Raw genomic sequence first — 16,360 nt, 5'->3', positions numbered from 1 at the left:
TGGGATCCTCCTCTTTTTAGTAGAGGCCATCACTCTGTTTTCTCACGCAATTGCATAGCCTGTTGAAATGTTGCGCAACATGAGCTCATGGGCTCTCATGAAGTGTTTGATTAGATTTTCGATTTACATTTGCATTGATGTCAGAGTGATTAGAGGGACAATAGAGTGCTGAGTACCAGGCAGTTAGCAAGTTTGGTAGGCTACTAATGACCATCAGCAGCATCAGAGCTTGGAGAAGCCTAGTTACCGTGACTAAATGGTCATCTGGAATTTGACTGCCGTCATCCCTGGTGACCGCTGGTGTGGCAGTAATACGGTCCCCAATAACAGCCCTAGTTGGGCCAGAGCCTGAACACACGTGGCTGTAACAGTGTTTTTTGAAGTACGTAATTGGCTTTGATACTTTGATACTCTGATTGGTTAGACACGATCCAATCGCTGATGACTTTGTTTTCACCACAAACGACTTTCCTCGTATTCATGACTCATCAGCGACAAGCCTTATCGAGCCCTGCTCAGATAATCCCTACCATTGTGTCGCCGAGCTGTCGTAGTGCTGCTGAGAATGTACATTTTCCCAGTGGCGTTGTCAGTCATAATGTAAGTTACCTAATTTATGTTCCTCTGAATGCCTCGGTAATCATGTGACTATGAACCTAGTAGGAAGACCGCTGTGGGGAGGTCACCTGGCCCTATCAGCTGAAATATAAATATCACTGTCATGTCTACCTCTGATAAGCCACCCAGTAAAGCAATAAAAACAGTCATGCAACCCAGAAAAAAATAGATAAATAAAAATAGCACACATTAACATATTGTAACCTAAGAAACAAGGTTCAAGAAATCTAGAACTTGCTAGAAACAGAAAGCATTCATATACACTGCTCAAAAAAGATAAAGGGAACACTAAAATAACACATCCTAGATCTGAATGAATGAAATAATCTTATTAAATACTTTTTTCTTTACATAGTTTAATGTGCTGACAACAAAATCACACAAAAATTATCAATGGAAATCAAATTGATCAACCCATGGAGGTCTGGATTTGGAGTCACCCTCAAAATTAAAGTGGAAAACCACACTGGCAGGGCTGATCCAACTTTGATGTAATGTCCTTAAAACAAGTCAAAATGAGGCTCAGTAGTGTGTGTGGCCTCCACGTGCCTGTATGACCTCCCTACAACGCCTGGGCATGCTCCTGATAAGGTGGCGGATGGTCTCCTGAGGGATCTCCTCCCAGACCTGGACTAAAGCATCCGCCAACTCCTGGACAGTCTGTGGTGCAACGTGGCGTTGGTGGATGGAGCGAGACATGACGTCCCAGATGTGCTCAATTGGATTCAGGTCTGGGGAACGGGCGGTCCATAGCATCAATGCCTTCCTCTTGCAGGAACTGCTGACACACTCCAGCCACATGAGGTCTAGCATTGTCTTGCATTAGGAGGAACCCAGGGCCAACCGCACCAGCATATGGTCTCACAAGGGGTCTGAGGATCTCATCTCGGTACCTAATGGCAGTCAGGCTACCTCTGGCGACCACCTGTGGACGTCGGGCCCTCATACCACCCTCATGGAGTCTGTTTCTGACCGTTTGAGCAGACACATGCACATTTGTGGCCTGCTGGTGGTCATTTTGCAGGGCTCTGGCAGTGCTCCTCCTTGCACAAAGGCGGAGGTAGCAGTCCTGCTGCTGGGTTGTTGCCCTCCTACGGCCTCCTCCACGTCTCCTGATGTACTGGCCTGTCTCCTGGTAGCGCCTCCATGCTCTGGATACTACGCTGACAGACACAGCAAACCTTCTTGCCACAGCTCGCATTGATGTGCCATCCTGGATGAGCTGCACTACTTGAGCCACTTGTGTGGGTTGTAGACTCCGTCTCATGCTACCACTAGAGTGAAAGCACCGCCAGCATTCAAAAGTGACCAAAACATCAGCCAGGAAGCATAGGAACTGAGAAGTGGTCTGTGGTCACCACCTGCAAAACCAGTCCTCTATTGGGGGTGTCTTGCTAATTGCCTATAATTTCCACCTGTTGTCTATTCCATTTGCACAACAGCATGTGAAATGTATTGTCAATCAGTGTTGCTTCCTAAGTGGACAGTTTGCTTTCACAGAAGTGTGATTGACTTGGAGTTACATTGTGTTGTTTAAGTGTTCCCTTTATTCCTTTGATGATACAGTGATAGCAATATATGGCTATAACATCTACAGAAGAGACAGGAATGCCAATGGGGAGGTGTTGCTGTTTATATTCAGAGTCATATTCCTTTATAGCCGAGAGAGGATCTCATGTCAAATGCTGTTGAAGCAATATGGCTACAGGTTCACCTGCCTCACCTAAAGCCTATTATTGTGGGAAGCTGCTGTAGACCACCAAGTGCTAACAGTCAGTATCTGGATAATATGTGTGAAATCCTTGATAATGTCTGTGATGTCAACAGAAGAGGTATATTTTCTGGGTGACCTAAATATTGACTGGCTTTCATCAGGCTGCCCACTCAAGAGAAAGCTTAAAACTGTAACCAGTGCCTGCAACCTGGTTCAGGTTATCAGTCAACCTACTAAGAGTATTTACAAATAGCACAGGAATGAAATCATCCACCTGTATTGATCACCTCTTTACTAATGCTGCAGAAATCTGTTCTAAAGCAGTATCCACATCCATCGGATGTAGTGATCATTATATAGTTGCCATATCTAGTAAAACCAAAGTTCCAAAGGCTGGGCTTAATATAGTGTATAAGAGGTCATACGAGATGTTTTGGAGTGATTCCTGTGTTTAGGATGTAAATAGTATTTGCTGAAATGAGGAGCAACCGGACGCTGCACTTGACACATTTATGAAATAGCTTATTCCAGTTACTAATAAGCAATGCACCCATTAAGAAAATATGACTGTAAAAACTGTTAAATCCCAGTGGATTGATGAAGAATTGAACAATTGTATGGTTGAGAAGGACAAGGCAAATAAGGCAAAGTCTGATTGTCAAACGTAAATTGAGAAATCATGTGACTAAACAAAAATAAGAAGAAACTGTACTTTGAAATAAAGATGCATTACATAAAGACCAAATGATGAAAGACAAGCATTGTAATTTTTTATTCCATAAAGTGAGTGTGGAAGAGGTGAAACAATGATTGTTGTCTATCAATAATAATAATAATAATAATAACAATGACAAGCTACCTGGGTCTGACAGATACAATGCGATTTCACAGGATACAAATTAACATGCTAATAGGGAACTGACTGATAATGATTGACTGAAAGAAATGTGTCTAGGCCCCTTACTTTTTTCAATCTTTACTAATGACATGCCACTCTCACTGAGTAAAGCGTGTGTGTCTATGTATGCTGATGACTCAACATTATAAACGTCAGCAACACTTAACAAAGAGCTGCAGTTAGTTTCAGAATGGGTGGCCAGTAATAAGCTACTACTAAATATTTTTTTTTACAAATAAAAGCATTGTATTTAGGACAAACCATTCACTAAACCCTAACCCTAACCCTAACCCTCAACTCCCGAGTGGCGCAGCGGTCTAAGGCACTGCATCTCAGTGCTTGAGGCGTCACTACAGACCCCCTGGTTCGATTCCAGGCTGTATCACAACCGGCCGTGATTGGGAGTCCCATAGGGCGGCGCACAATTGGCCCAGCGTCGTCCGGGTTTGGCCGGTGTAGGCCGTCATTGTAAATATGAATTTGTTTTTAACTGACTTGCCTAGTTAAATAAAGGTTAAAAAAAAATATAAAAATATAAAAACTAAATCTTGTAATGAATAATGTGGAAATTGAGGAGATTAAACAGCTTGGTGTAACCGTGGATTGTAAACTGTCATGGTCAAAGCATATTGATGCAACGGTAGTTAAGATGGGGAAAGATTGGTCTGCAATAAAGCGCTGCTCTGCTTTCTTGACATCGCTATAAACAAAACAAGTCCTACAGGCCCTAGTTTTGTCGCGCCTGGACTACTGCCCAGTCATATGGTCAGGTGCCACAAAGAGGGACATACGCAAATTACAGTTGGCCCAGAGCAGCACGGCCGGCCCTTAAATGTATACGGAGAACTAACATCAATGCATGTCAATCTCTTCTGGCTCAAAGTAGAGGTATTGACACTACAACTTATGAAACAATGCAGACTGTGGCGAGACACACACGTATTCTACACACACGTATTCTACACACACGTATTCTCACGTACATTGTATTGTTGTATGGTGGTATTGTACATTTTGTATTGTAGATATGTTATATGATATTCTGTTTTGATTTTTTTGTTTTTCTGTGATGTAAATGGCTTAATGTTTTTTTTTTTTTTGCTGGACCCCAGGAAGAGTAGCTGCTGCCTTGGCAGGAACTAATGGGGATCCATAATAAACCCCCAGGAAGAGTAGCTGCTGCCTTGGCAGGAACTAATGGGGATCCATAATAAACCCCAGGAAGAGTAGCTGCTGCCTTGGCAGGAACTAATGGGGATCCATAATAAACCCCAGGAAGAGTAGCTGCTGCCTTGGCAGGAACTAATGGGGATCCTTAATAAACCCCAGGAAGAGTAGCCGCTGCCTTGGCAGGAACTAATGGGAATCCATAATAAATACAAATACAAATTATGGCCAAGTCAGACTATGTATGCAGCGAATGATCAGGCAAAGGTTTAAGATGTCCTGTATTGTCTGAAACAGGAACCAGACTCTGGGAGCGAAGGCTGAGTTTGCTACGGGGAAGCAGGTGATGTATCTGGATGTTAAGACCAAACTGGAGCTGATCCAACTGCTCAATGGGACCAGAAGAGATGGAGTGTGAGTGTACTTTCAATTAATGTATTTGTCAAATAAAACTATTTTTTTTATCTAACTACTTTTATAAAAAATAAAAAAAATAAAAGAATCTGAATGATTATTGACTGTATTCCCTTCCCTGATGTTAGTAACAGCCTGTTGTATTCCTCTGTTGCCAGGGTGATAAAACATGTGTTCCCTCGGTATATCCGGGCCCCTACTGATTCTGAGGCCAAACCCATAGAACAGCTGTGTACCGGTAAAGCAGCGTTTAAACACCTCAATACACTTTACACTAGTCAAATATACAATAAAACACATTTAAAAACAAGACATGAATCTGTCTTTATATCTGACTTTCATGATCGTGATGTTGTAACGTTGTTAGTTGTCAGTCATCTTGTCTTATCGTGTGAATTGCTTTTTTTTGTCAATAGTGTTATTGTGTAAGGGCTCGAATCGATCCGTATCGCAGAAGTTCTGCACTATAGCGTGATTGGAATTTAAAGGCAATGTTCCCGCGTTTGTGGAGTCTGCATTCTCGGTAAACGCTCAATCGGAAATTACCTTTAAATTTCAATCGCGCTATAGAATCGAGCCCTCACTGTGTTTGTTGTCCATCATGTTATTTTGAAGCCAAAAGGCACCTTTCCACATTGTCAATTGTCACATTGGACAATAAAGTTTTTATTATTCTGCTCCTTCTCTTGTAGAGGTGTTTATGAACATTAAAAACACAATCTTATTATATCCCGTTCTATTCTATTTCTCCAGAGAAAGTATACATCACTTTGGCGTTGGAGCGTTCCCAGAACGACTCAGCGGAGGTCCAGGAGTGGTGGATCGTGAACCAGACAATTCCGGGAAGGCTCAACGTTCGTAGCCCCAAGCACCTGTACGACGCTGGACTGGAGCTCTATGTCTTCAGCGACCAGGTCAGCCCTCCTAGTCTGGGCTTCCTGGCTGGATACGGGTGAGTAGACATGGCATCAGCATCTATCTAGCATAGCATCACATGAAATCACACCCAACACACGTGTGAGATCTCTACCCTGGCAGTGTTGGCCATCGCTTTCTCATCAGCCCAACATTTCTGTTTGAACACTTTTGTTAAAGATATTGTCATGAGAGCAGATATGGTCGGAGTACCATTGAATAATAAAAATAATAAAATAAGGAGGAATGAGTATAAACTCATTATTCCTACCTACCCTTTAAGCTATCATTCAAATGAAAGCCAACCTCTGTCGCTATTTAGAAACTGATGTGAGGTGGTGATTCGTAGAAATTATCCAGTCAAAAAAGTGTTGTGTTTCCCTTTTCCGCATTGGCCATCTACCAAAAATAATGTAAGTTGCTAAATGGCTACGACAGGTTGTCATCTATCGACAGATATATAAATAATAGATAATATATGCAGTATACCAAAGTTCATTTAGGTTTTGTCTTTTAGAAGAGCGCAAAAGCTACATGTCGCCATGGTTATGGGCGGGCCTTCGGCGGCCTCCTTGCCCGTCCAAATACAATACTGAAATATTGATCATTTATTTGACGGAGACGCGAGCTGACAGAAAGACGCATCAATCTCAGTTAAAGCATCCAAGTGAGCGAAACAGCGCCCCCTCTGTCTCTGTATGTGTAGCCCATGTATCTGATGCTGTCTGGACCAAAAGAGGATGACATGTCATGCTATTTCTGTCCAGACAGCGTCAAATACATGGGCTACATATAAAGGGGCGTTTCGCTCGGATGCTTTCTCCGGTGATATAGTTTCAGCAGAGAGGAAGAGGCGAAGCGAGAGGGCTCACTCTCGCCAGAATCTGTCCAGAATAAGCCCAATGTGTTTCTATGGGAATAATATGCAGACCTAAGCTTGTCGGCCGCCTTCCCGCCTTTTGGACAAAGACTCCCATTGTTAGAGTGGAGACATGAGCATCTCTTCATTATACACAGATCTCTGGTTTCAGCCTCTTGCAAATTGGAAAGGAAAGTTGGCAGGTGCACAGTGCCCTGTTAGGATGCTGGCTTGCCCTAAAGTAAATTGATGTTTCGCCAAAATTATATAATTACTCTTGTCTAAATAAAATCATTCAAAATACTTCACCAGGTAGCATGACTTGGCCACAGAGGATCATTAGCTTGTTGATTATTTATTTTTTGTTGGTGTGGATTGTTTCAAATCACAAGTATGTAGGCCTATGCTTATTTGGGAAGCCTGTGGGTAGTACTCGTGGCAATAGGTCCAGCTTATTCAGTAAAAAGCGTCTAAAATATGTGTGAAGATAATGTCTTGAGTATAATTTAGAATGTTGAGACAAGAAGAAGGGGAGGGGTGTGGCTTAGATTTGGTGCGTCTCTCTCCAGAATGCATGCATATGTAGGAAAGTGCCCATTTGGCAATGTCTGATTTCCGATTGTCTTAACTCACCACATACACCATTAATAAGCTGAGCTGCTCAGTCATTTTTTTTCTTCACCTCACACAAGTCAACGAAGTCTGTTTATTAACATCCATTGCGAATGATAGTTCCACAGTATTTGAAAAATCTTAACAACACTCCTGGGCTCGATAATCACCAAGCCTCGGTGTGAAAGAACAAAATATAATGATCTGATGATCCCATAGATCCAGTGGAAACGTCATTAAAAAAAACAGCTGTCTTTCCCGAGCTCACTGCTGCAGAAAAACTCTGAGGGCCCGTTGATAAAATGTTGCAAGTTAACTAGTGAGGACAGCTTCAGCCTGACAAGGTGATGATTTGATACAATGTTGCACTTTAACATTCTTTTTCAACAGGATTCTAATTTAACAGATACAAATTCACGAATGAGCCCCAAAACATGCTATGATTTTATTGATTTTGATGATATTAGTGAAATCTTGACAATGGGCTTGTCCTGGCTACTCCAGGTTACAATGTACATTTACAGGTTTCTAGCACAAGAGAGATCAGCTGCCAGACAGACCCGCCACAGGCGGTCGACAAACTTCAGTGTCCCCTCTATCAGCTAGCTGTCAGTGTCAGTGTCCTCCCTATCAGCTAGCTGTCAGTGTCAGTATCCTCCCTATCAGCTAGCTGTCAGTATCCTCCCTATCAGCTAGCTGTCAGTGTCCTCCCTATCAGCTAGCTGTCAGTATCCTCCCTATCAGCTAGCTGTCAGTGTCAGTATCCTCCCTATCAGCTAGCTGTCAGTGTCAGTGTCCTCCCTATCAGCTAGCTGTCAGTGTCAGTGTCCCCCCTATCAGCTAGCTGTCAGTGTCAGTGTCCCCCCTATCAGCTAGCTGTCAGTGTCAGTATCCTCCCTATCAGCTAGCTGTCAGTGTCAGTGTCCTCCCAATCAGCTAGCTGTCAGTGTCAGTATCCTCCCTATCAGCTAGCTGTCAGTGTCAGTGTCCTCCCTATCAGCTAGCTGTCATTGTCAGTATCCTCCCTATCAGCTAGCTGTCAGTATCCTCCCTATCAGCTAGCTGTCAGTGTCAGTGTCCTCCCTATCAGCTAGCTGTCAGTATCCTCCCTATCAGCTAGCTGTCAGTGTCAGTGTCCCCCCTATCAGCTAGCTGTCAGTGTCAGTGTCCTCCCTATCAGCTAGCTGTCAGTGTCAGTGTCCTCCCTATCAGCTAGCTGTCAGTGTCAGTGTCCTCCCTATCAGCTAGCTGTCAGTGTCAGTATCCTCCCTATCAGCTAGCTGTCAGTGTCAGTATCCTCCCTATCAGCTAGCTGTCAGTATCCTCCCTATCAGCTAGCTGTCAGTGTCAGTGTCCTCCCTATCAGCTAGCTGTCAGTATCCTCCCGATCAGCTAGCTGTCAGTGTCAGTATCCTCCCTATCAGCTAGCTGTCAGTGTCACTGTCCCCCCTATCAGCTAGCTGTCAGTGTCAGTGTCCCCCCTATCAGCTAGCTGTCAGTGTCAGTATCCTCCCTATCAGCTAGCTGTCAGTGTCAGTGTCCTCCCAATCAGCTAGCTGTCAGTGTCAGTGTCCTCCCAATCAGCTAGCTGTCAGTGTCAGTATCCTCCCTATCAGCTAGCTGTCAGTGTCAGTGTCCTCCCTATCAGCTAGCTGTCAGTGTCAGTATCCTCCCTATCAGCTAGCTGTCAGTATCCTCCCTATCAGCTAGCTGTCAGTGTCAGTGTCCTCCTATCAGCTAGCTGTCAGTATCCTCCCTATCAGCTAGCTGTCAGTGTCAGTGTCCCCCCTATCAGCTAGCTGTCAGTGTCAGTGTCCTCCCTATCAGCTAGCTGTCAGTGTCAGTGTCCTCCCTATCAGCTAGCTGTCAGTGTCAGTATCCTCCCTATCAGCTAGCTGTCAGTGTCAGTGTCCTCCCTATCAGCTAGCTGTCAGTGTCAGTATCCTCCCTATCAGCTAGCTGTCAGTGTCAGTATCCTCCCTATCAGCTAGCTGTCAGTATCCTCCCTATCAGCTAGCTGTCAGTATCCTCCCTATCAGCTAGCTGTCAGTGTCAGTGTCCTCCCTATCAGCTAGCTGTCAGTAACCTCCCGATAAGCTAACTGTCAGTGTCAGTATCCTCCCTATCAGCTAGCTGTCAGTGTCAGTGTCCTCCCTATCAGCTAGCTGTCAGTGTCAGTGTCCCCCCTATCAGCTAGCTGTCAGTGTCAGTGTCCCCCCTATCAGCTAGCTGTTAGTGTCAGTATCCTCCCTATCAGCTAGCTGTCAGTGTCAGTGTCCTCCCAATCAGCTAGCTGTCAGTGTCAGTATCCTCCCTATCAGCTAGCTGTCAGTGTCAGTGTCCTCCCTATCAGCTAGCTGTCAGTGTCAGTATCCTCCCTATCAGCTAGCTGTCAGTATCCTCCCTATCAGCTAGCTGTCAGTGTCAGTGTCCTCCCTATCAGCTAGCTGTCAGTATCCTCCCTATCAGCTAGCTGTCAGTGTCAGTGTCCCCCCTATCAGCTAGCTGTCAGTGTCAGTGTCCTCCCTATCAGCTAGCTGTCAGTGTCAGTGTCCTCCCTATCAGCTAGCTGTCAGTGTCAGTATCCTCCCTATCAGCTAGCTGTCAGTGTCAGTGTCCTCCCTATCAGCTAGCTGTCAGTGTCAGTATCCTCCCTATCAGCTAGCTGTCAGTGTCAGTATCCTCCCTATCAGCTAGCTGTCAGTATCCTCCCTATCAGCTAGCTGTCAGTATCCTCCCTATCAGCTAGCTGTCAGTGTCAGTATCCTCCCTATCAGCTAGCTGTCAGTGTCAGTATCCTCCCTATCAGCTAGCTGTCAGTGCCCTCCCTATCAGCTAGCTGTCAGTGCCCTCCCTATCAGCTAGCTGTCAGTGTTAGTGTCCTCCCTATCAGCTAGCTGTCAGTATCCTCCCTATCAGCTAGCTGTCAGTATCCTCCCTATCAGCTAGCTGTCAGTGTCAGTGTCCTCCCTATCAGCTAGCTGTCAGTGTCAGTATCCTCCCTATCAGCTAGCTGTCAGTGTCAGTATCCTCCCTATCAGCTAGCTGTCAGTGCCCTCCCTATCAGCTAGCTGTCAGTGTTAGTGTCCTCCCTATCAGCTAGCTTTCAGTGTCAGTATCCTCCCTATCAGCTAGCTGTCAGTATCCTCCCTATCAGCTAGCTGTCAGTATCCTCCCTATCAGCTAGCTGTCAGTGTCAGTGTCCTCCCTATCAGATAGCTGTCAGTGTCAGTATCCTCCCTATCAGCTAGCTGTCAGTGTCAGTGTCCTCCCTATCAGCTAGCTGTCAGTGTCAGTATCCTCCCTATCAGCTAGCTGTCAGTGTCAGTATCCTCCCTATCAGCTAGCTGTCAGTATCCTCCCTATCAGCTAGCTGTCAGTATCCTCCCTATCAGCTAGCTGTCAGTGTCAGTGTCCTCCCTATCAGCTAGCTGTCAGTGTCAGTATCCTCCCTATCAGCTAGCTGTCAGTGTCAGTATCCTCCCTATCAGCTAGCTGTCAGTGCCCTCCATATCAGCTAGCTGTCAGTGTCAGTATCCTCCCTATCAGCTAGCTGTCAGTGTCAGTATCCTCCCTATCAGCTAGCTGTCAGTATCCTCCCTATCAGCTAGCTGTCAGTATCCTCCCTATCAGCTAGCTGTCAGTGTCAGTGTCCTCCCTATCAGCTAGCTGTCAGTGTCAGTATCCTCCCTATCAGCTAGCTGTCAGTGTCAGTATCCTCCCTATCAGCTAGCTGTCAGTGCCCTCCCTATCAGCTAGCTGTCAGTGCCCTCCCTATCAGCTAGCTGTCAGTGTTAGTGTCCTCCCTATCAGCTAGCTGTCAGTGTCAGTATCCTCCCTATCAGCTAGCTGTCAGTATCCTCCCTATCAGCTAGCTGTCAGTATCCTCCCTATCAGCTAGCTGTCAGTGTCAGTGTCCTCCCTATCAGCTAGCTGTCAGTGTCAGTATCCTCCCTATCAGCTAGCTGTCAGTGTCCTCCCTATCAGCTAGCTGTCAGTGTCAGTGTCCTCCTATCAGCTAGCTGTCAGTGTCAGTATCCTCCCTATCAGCTAGCTGTCAGTGTCGATCCTCCCTATCAGCTAGCTGTCAGTGTCCCTCCCTATCAGCTAGCTGTCAGTGTCAGTGTCCTCCCTATCAGCTAGCTGTCAGTGTCAGTATCCTCCCTATCAGCTAGCTGTCAGTGTCAGTATCCTCCCTATCAGCTAGCTGTCAGTGTCAGTATCCTCCCTATCAGCTAGCTGTCAGTGTCAGTGTCCTCCCTATCAGCTAGCTGTCAGTGTCGTATCCTCCCTATCAGCTAGCTGTCAGTGTCAGTATCCTCCCTATCAGCTAGCTGTCAGTGTCAGTATCCTCCTATCAGCTAGCTGTCAGTGTCAGTATCCTCCCTATCAGCTAGCTGTCAGTGTCCTCCCTATCAGCTAGCTGTCAGTGTCCTCCCTATCAGCTAGCTGTCAGTGTCAGTGTCCTCCCTATCAGCTAGCTGTCAGTGTCAGTATCCTCCCTATCAGCTAGCTGTCAGTGTCAGTGCCCTCCCTATCAGCTAGCTGTCAGTGTCCTCCCTATCAGCTAGCTGTCAGTGCCCTCCCTATCAGCTAGCTGTCAGTGTCAGTGTCCTCCCTATCAGCTAGCTGTCAGTGTCAGTGTCCTCCTATCAGCTAGCTGTCAGTGTCCTCCCCTATCAGCTAGCTGTCAGTGCCCTCCTATCAGCTAGCTGTCAGTGTTAGTGTCCTCCCTATCAGCTAGCTGTCAGTGTCAGTATCCTCCTATCAGCTAGCTGTCAGTATTCACTCCCTATCAGCTGGCTGTCAGTATCCCTCCTATCAGCTAGCTGTCAGTGTCAGTGTCCTCCCCTATCAGATAGCTGTCAGTGTCAGTATCCTCCCTATCAGCTAGCTGTCTGTCAGTATCCTCCCTATCAGCTAGCTGTCAGTATCCTCCCTATCAGCTAGCTGTCAGTGCCGTCAGTGTCCTCCCTATCAGCTAGCTGTCAGTGTCAGTATCCTCCCTATCAGCTAGCTGTCAGTCCGTCAGTATCCTCCCTATCAGCTAGCTGTCAGTGTCCTCCCTATCAGCTAGCTGTCAGTGTCAGTGTCCTCCTATCAGCTAGCTGTCAGTGTCAGTATCCTCCTATCAGCTAGCTGTCAGTGTCCATCCTCCCTATCAGCTAGCTGTCAGTATCCTCCCTATCAGCTAGCTGTCAGTGTCAGTGTCCTCCCTATCAGCTAGCTGTCAGTGTCAGTGTCCTCCCTATCAGCTAGCTGTCAGTGTCAGTGTCCTCCCTATCAGCTAGCTGTCAGTGTCAGTATCCTCCCTATCAGCTAGCTGTCAGTGTCGTTCCTCCCTATCAGCTAGCTGTCAGTGTCAGTGTCCTCCTATCAGCTAGCTGTCAGTGTCAGTATCCCTCTATCAGCTAGCTGTCAGTGTCATGTCCTCCCTATCAGCTAGCTGTCAGTCGTATCCTCCTATCAGCTAGCTGTCAGTGTCAGTGTCCTCCCTATCAGCTAGCTGTCAGTGTCAGTATCCTCCTATCAGCTAGCTGTCAGTGTCAGTGTCCTCCTATCAGCTAGCTGTCAGTGTCCGTATCCTCTATCAGCTAGCTGTCAGTGTCAGTATCCTCCCTATCAGCTAGCTGTCAGTGTCAGTATCCTCCTTATCAGCTAGCTGTCAGTATCCTCCTATCAGCTAGCTGTCAGTGTCAGTGTCCTCCCTATCAGCTAGCTGTCAGTGTCAGTATCCTCCCTATCAGCTAGCTGTCAGTGTCAGTATCCTCCCTATCAGCTAGCTGTCTGCAGTATCCTCCCTATCAGCTAGCTGTCAGTGTCAGTGTCCTCCCTATCAGCTAGCTGTCGGTGTCAGTATCCTCCCTATCAGCTAGCTGTCAGTGTCAGTGTCCTCCTATCAGCTAGCTGTCAGTGTCAGTATCCTCCCTATCAGCTAGCTGTCAGTGTCAGTGTCCTCCCTATCAGCTAGCTGTCAGTATCAGTATCCTCCCTATCAGCTAGCTGTCAGTGTCAGTATCCTCCCTATCAGCTAGCTGTCAGTGTCCTCCCTATCAGCTAGCTGTCAGTATCCTCCCTATCAGCTAGCTGTCAGTGTCAGTGTCCTCCCTATCAGCTAGCTGTCAGTGTCAGTGTCCTCCCTATCAGCTAGCTGTCAGTGTCAGTGTCCTCCCTATCAGCTAGCTGTCAGTGTCAGTATCCTCCTATCAGCTAGCTGTCAGTGTCAGTATCCTCCCTATCAGCTAGCTGTCAGTGTCAGTGTCCTCCCTATCAGCTAGCTGTCAGTGTCAGTATCCTCCTATCAGCTAGCTGTCAGTATCCTCCTATCAGCTAGCTGTCAGTGTCAGTGTCCTCCCTATCAGCTAGCTGTCAGTTCAGTATCCTCCCTATCAGCTAGCTGTCAGTGTCAGTGTCCTCCCTATCAGCTAGCTGTCAGTGCAGTATCCTCCCTATCAGCTAGCTGTCAGTGTCAGTGTCCTCCTATCAGCTAGCTGTCAGTGTCCTCCCTATCAGCTAGCTGTCTAGTGTCCTCCCTATCAGCTAGCGTCGTGTCAGTATCCTCCCTATCAGCTAGCTGTCAGTGTCAGTGTCCTCCCTATCAGCTAGCTGTCAGTGTATCCTCCCTATCAGCTAGCTGTCAGTGTCAGTATCCTCCCTATCAGCTAGCTGTCAGTGTCAGTATCCTCCCTATCAGCTAGCTGTCAGTGTCAGTATCCTCCCTATCAGCTAGCTGTCAGTGTCAGTATCCTCCCTATCAGCTAGCTGTCAGTGTCAGTGTCCTCCCTATCAGCTAGCTGTCAGTGTCCTCCCTATCAGCTAGCTGTCAGTCGTCCTCCCTATCAGCTAGCTGTCAGTGTCAGTGTCCTCCCTATCAGCTAGCTGTCAGTGTCAGTATCCTCCTATCAGCTAGCTGTCAGTGTCAGTATCCTCCTATCAGCTAGCTGTCAGTATCCTCCCTATCAGCTAGCTGTCAGTGTCCTCCCTATCAGCTAGCTGTCAGTGTCAGTGTCCTCCCTATCAGCTAGCTGTCAGTGTCAGTATCCTCCCTATCAGCTAGCTGTCAGTGTCCGTGTCAGTATCCTCCTATCAGCTAGCTGTCAGTGTCAGTGTCCTCCTATCAGCTAGCTGTCAGTGTCAGTTTCCTCCCTATCAGCTAGCTGTCAGTGTCAGTATCCTCCCTATCAGCTAGCTGTCAGTGTCAGTATCCTCCTATCAGCTGGCTGTCAGTGTCAGTATCCTCCCTATCAGCTAGCTGTCAGTATCGTCCCCTCTATCAGCTAGCTGTCAGTGTCAGTGTCCTCCTATCAGCTAGCTGTCAGTGTCAGTATCCTCCTATCAGCTAGCTGTCAGTGTCAGTATCCTCCCTATCAGCTAGCTGTCAGTGTCACTGTCCCCTATCAGCTAGCTGTCAGTGTCAGTATCCTCCCTATCAGCTAGCTGTCAGTGTCAGTATCCTCCCTATCAGCTAGCTGTCAGTGTCCTCCCTATCAGCTAGCTGTCAGTGTCCTCCCTATCAGCTAGCTGTCAGTGTCAGTATCCTCCCTATCAGCTAGCTGTCAGTGTCAGTGTCCTCCCTATCAGCTAGCTGTCAGTGTCAGTATCCTCCCTATCAGCTAGCTGTCAGTGTCAGTGTCCTCCCTATCAGCTAGCTGTCAGTGTCAGTGTCCTCCCTATCAGCTAGCTGTCAGTGTCAGTGTCCTCCCTATCAGCTAGCTGTCAGTGTCAGTATCCTCCTATCAGCTAGCTGTCAGTGTCAGTGTCCTCCCTATCAGCTAGCTGTCAGTGTCAGTATCCTCCTATCAGCTAGCTGTCAGTGTCAGTATCCTCCCTATCAGCTAGCTGTCAGTGTCAGTATCCTCCCTATCAGCTAGCTGTCAGTATCCTCCCTATCAGCTAGCTGTCAGTGTCAGTGTCCTCCCTATCAGCTAGCTGTCAGTGTCGTATCCTCCCTATCAGCTAGCTGTCAGTGTCAGTATCCTCCCTATCAGCTAGCTGTCAGTGTCCCCTATCAGCTAGCTGTCAGTGTCACTCCTATCAGCTAGCTGTCAGTGTCTCCTCCCTATCAGCTAGCTGTCAGTGTCAGTATCCTCTATCAGCTAGCTGTCAGTGTCCTCATCAGCTAGCTGTCAGTATCCTCCCTATCAGCTAGCTGTCAGTGTCAGTGTCCTCCCTATCAGCTAGCTGTCAGTGTCAGTGTCCTCCCTATCAGCTAGCTGTCAGTGTCAGTATCCTCCCTATCAGCTAGCTGTCAGTGTCAGTATCCTCCCTATCAGCTAGCTGTCAGTGTCGGTATCCTCCCTATCAGCTGGCTGTCAGTGTCCTCCCTATCAGCTAGCTGTCAGTGTCAGTGTCCTCCTATCAGCTAGCTGTCAGTGTCAGTATCCTCCCTATCAGCTAGCTGTCAGTGTCAGTGTCCTCCCTATCAGCTAGCTGTCAGTGTCAGTGTCCCTCCCTATCAGCTAGCTGTCAGTGTCAGTATCCTCCTATCAGCTAGCTGTCAGTGTCAGTGTCCTCCCTATCAGCTAGCTGTCAGTGTCAGTGTCCTCCCTATCAGCTAGCTGTCAGTGTCAGTGTCCTCCCTATCAGCTAGCTGTCAGTGTCGTATCCTCCTATCAGCTAGCTGTCAGTGTCAGTATCCCTCCCTATCAGCTAGCTGTCAGTGTCAGTGTCCTCCTATCAGCTAGCTGTCAGTGTCAGTATCCTCCTATCAGCTAGCTGTCAGTGTCAGTGTCCTCCCTATCAGCTAGCTGTCAGTGTCAGTATCCTCCCTATCAGCTAGCTGTCAGTATCCTCCCTATCAGCTAGCTGTCAGTGTCAGTGTCCTCCCTATCAGCTAGCTGTCAGTGTCAGTATCCTCCCTATCAGCTAGCTGTCAGTGTCAGTATCCTCCCTATCAGCTAGCTGTCAGTGCCCTCCCTATCAGCTAGCTGTCAGTGTTAGTGTCCTCCCTATCAGCTAGCTGTCAGTATCCTCCCTATCAGCTAGCTGTCAGTGTCAGTGTCCTCCTATCAGCTAGCTGTCAGTATCCTCCCTATCAGCTAGCTGTCAGTGTCAGTATCCTCCCTATCAGCTAGCTGTCAGTGTCAGTGTCCTCCCTATCAGCTAGCTGTCAGTGTCAGTATCCTCCCTATCAGCTAGCTGTCAGTGTCAGTATCCTCCCTAT

At 47.2% G+C, this 16,360-nt stretch overlaps 1 protein-coding gene across 1 annotated transcript in view; it reads left to right on the top strand.

The window, feature by feature from the left end:
• The window catches only part of LOC121534514 (piezo-type mechanosensitive ion channel component 2), a gene marked incomplete at its 5' end in the record, with an annotated part of 210,421 nt that overhangs the window by 178,861 nt on the left and 15,200 nt on the right, over positions 1-16,360 (top strand). Inside the window, 3 exon segments of the mRNA XM_045206050.1 lie at positions 4,695-4,811; positions 4,970-5,049; positions 5,565-5,763. Of these exon segments, the coding sequence (XP_045061985.1) occupies positions 4,695-4,811; positions 4,970-5,049; positions 5,565-5,763 (396 nt within the window).

This window comes from Coregonus clupeaformis, chromosome 21 (assembly GCF_020615455.1).
Source record: "Coregonus clupeaformis isolate EN_2021a chromosome 21, ASM2061545v1, whole genome shotgun sequence".
Lineage (NCBI taxonomy): Eukaryota > Metazoa > Chordata > Actinopteri > Salmoniformes > Salmonidae > Coregonus > Coregonus clupeaformis.
The sequence above is the reverse complement of the archived record's forward strand: the minus strand, read 5'-3'. Positions and strand labels throughout refer to the sequence as shown.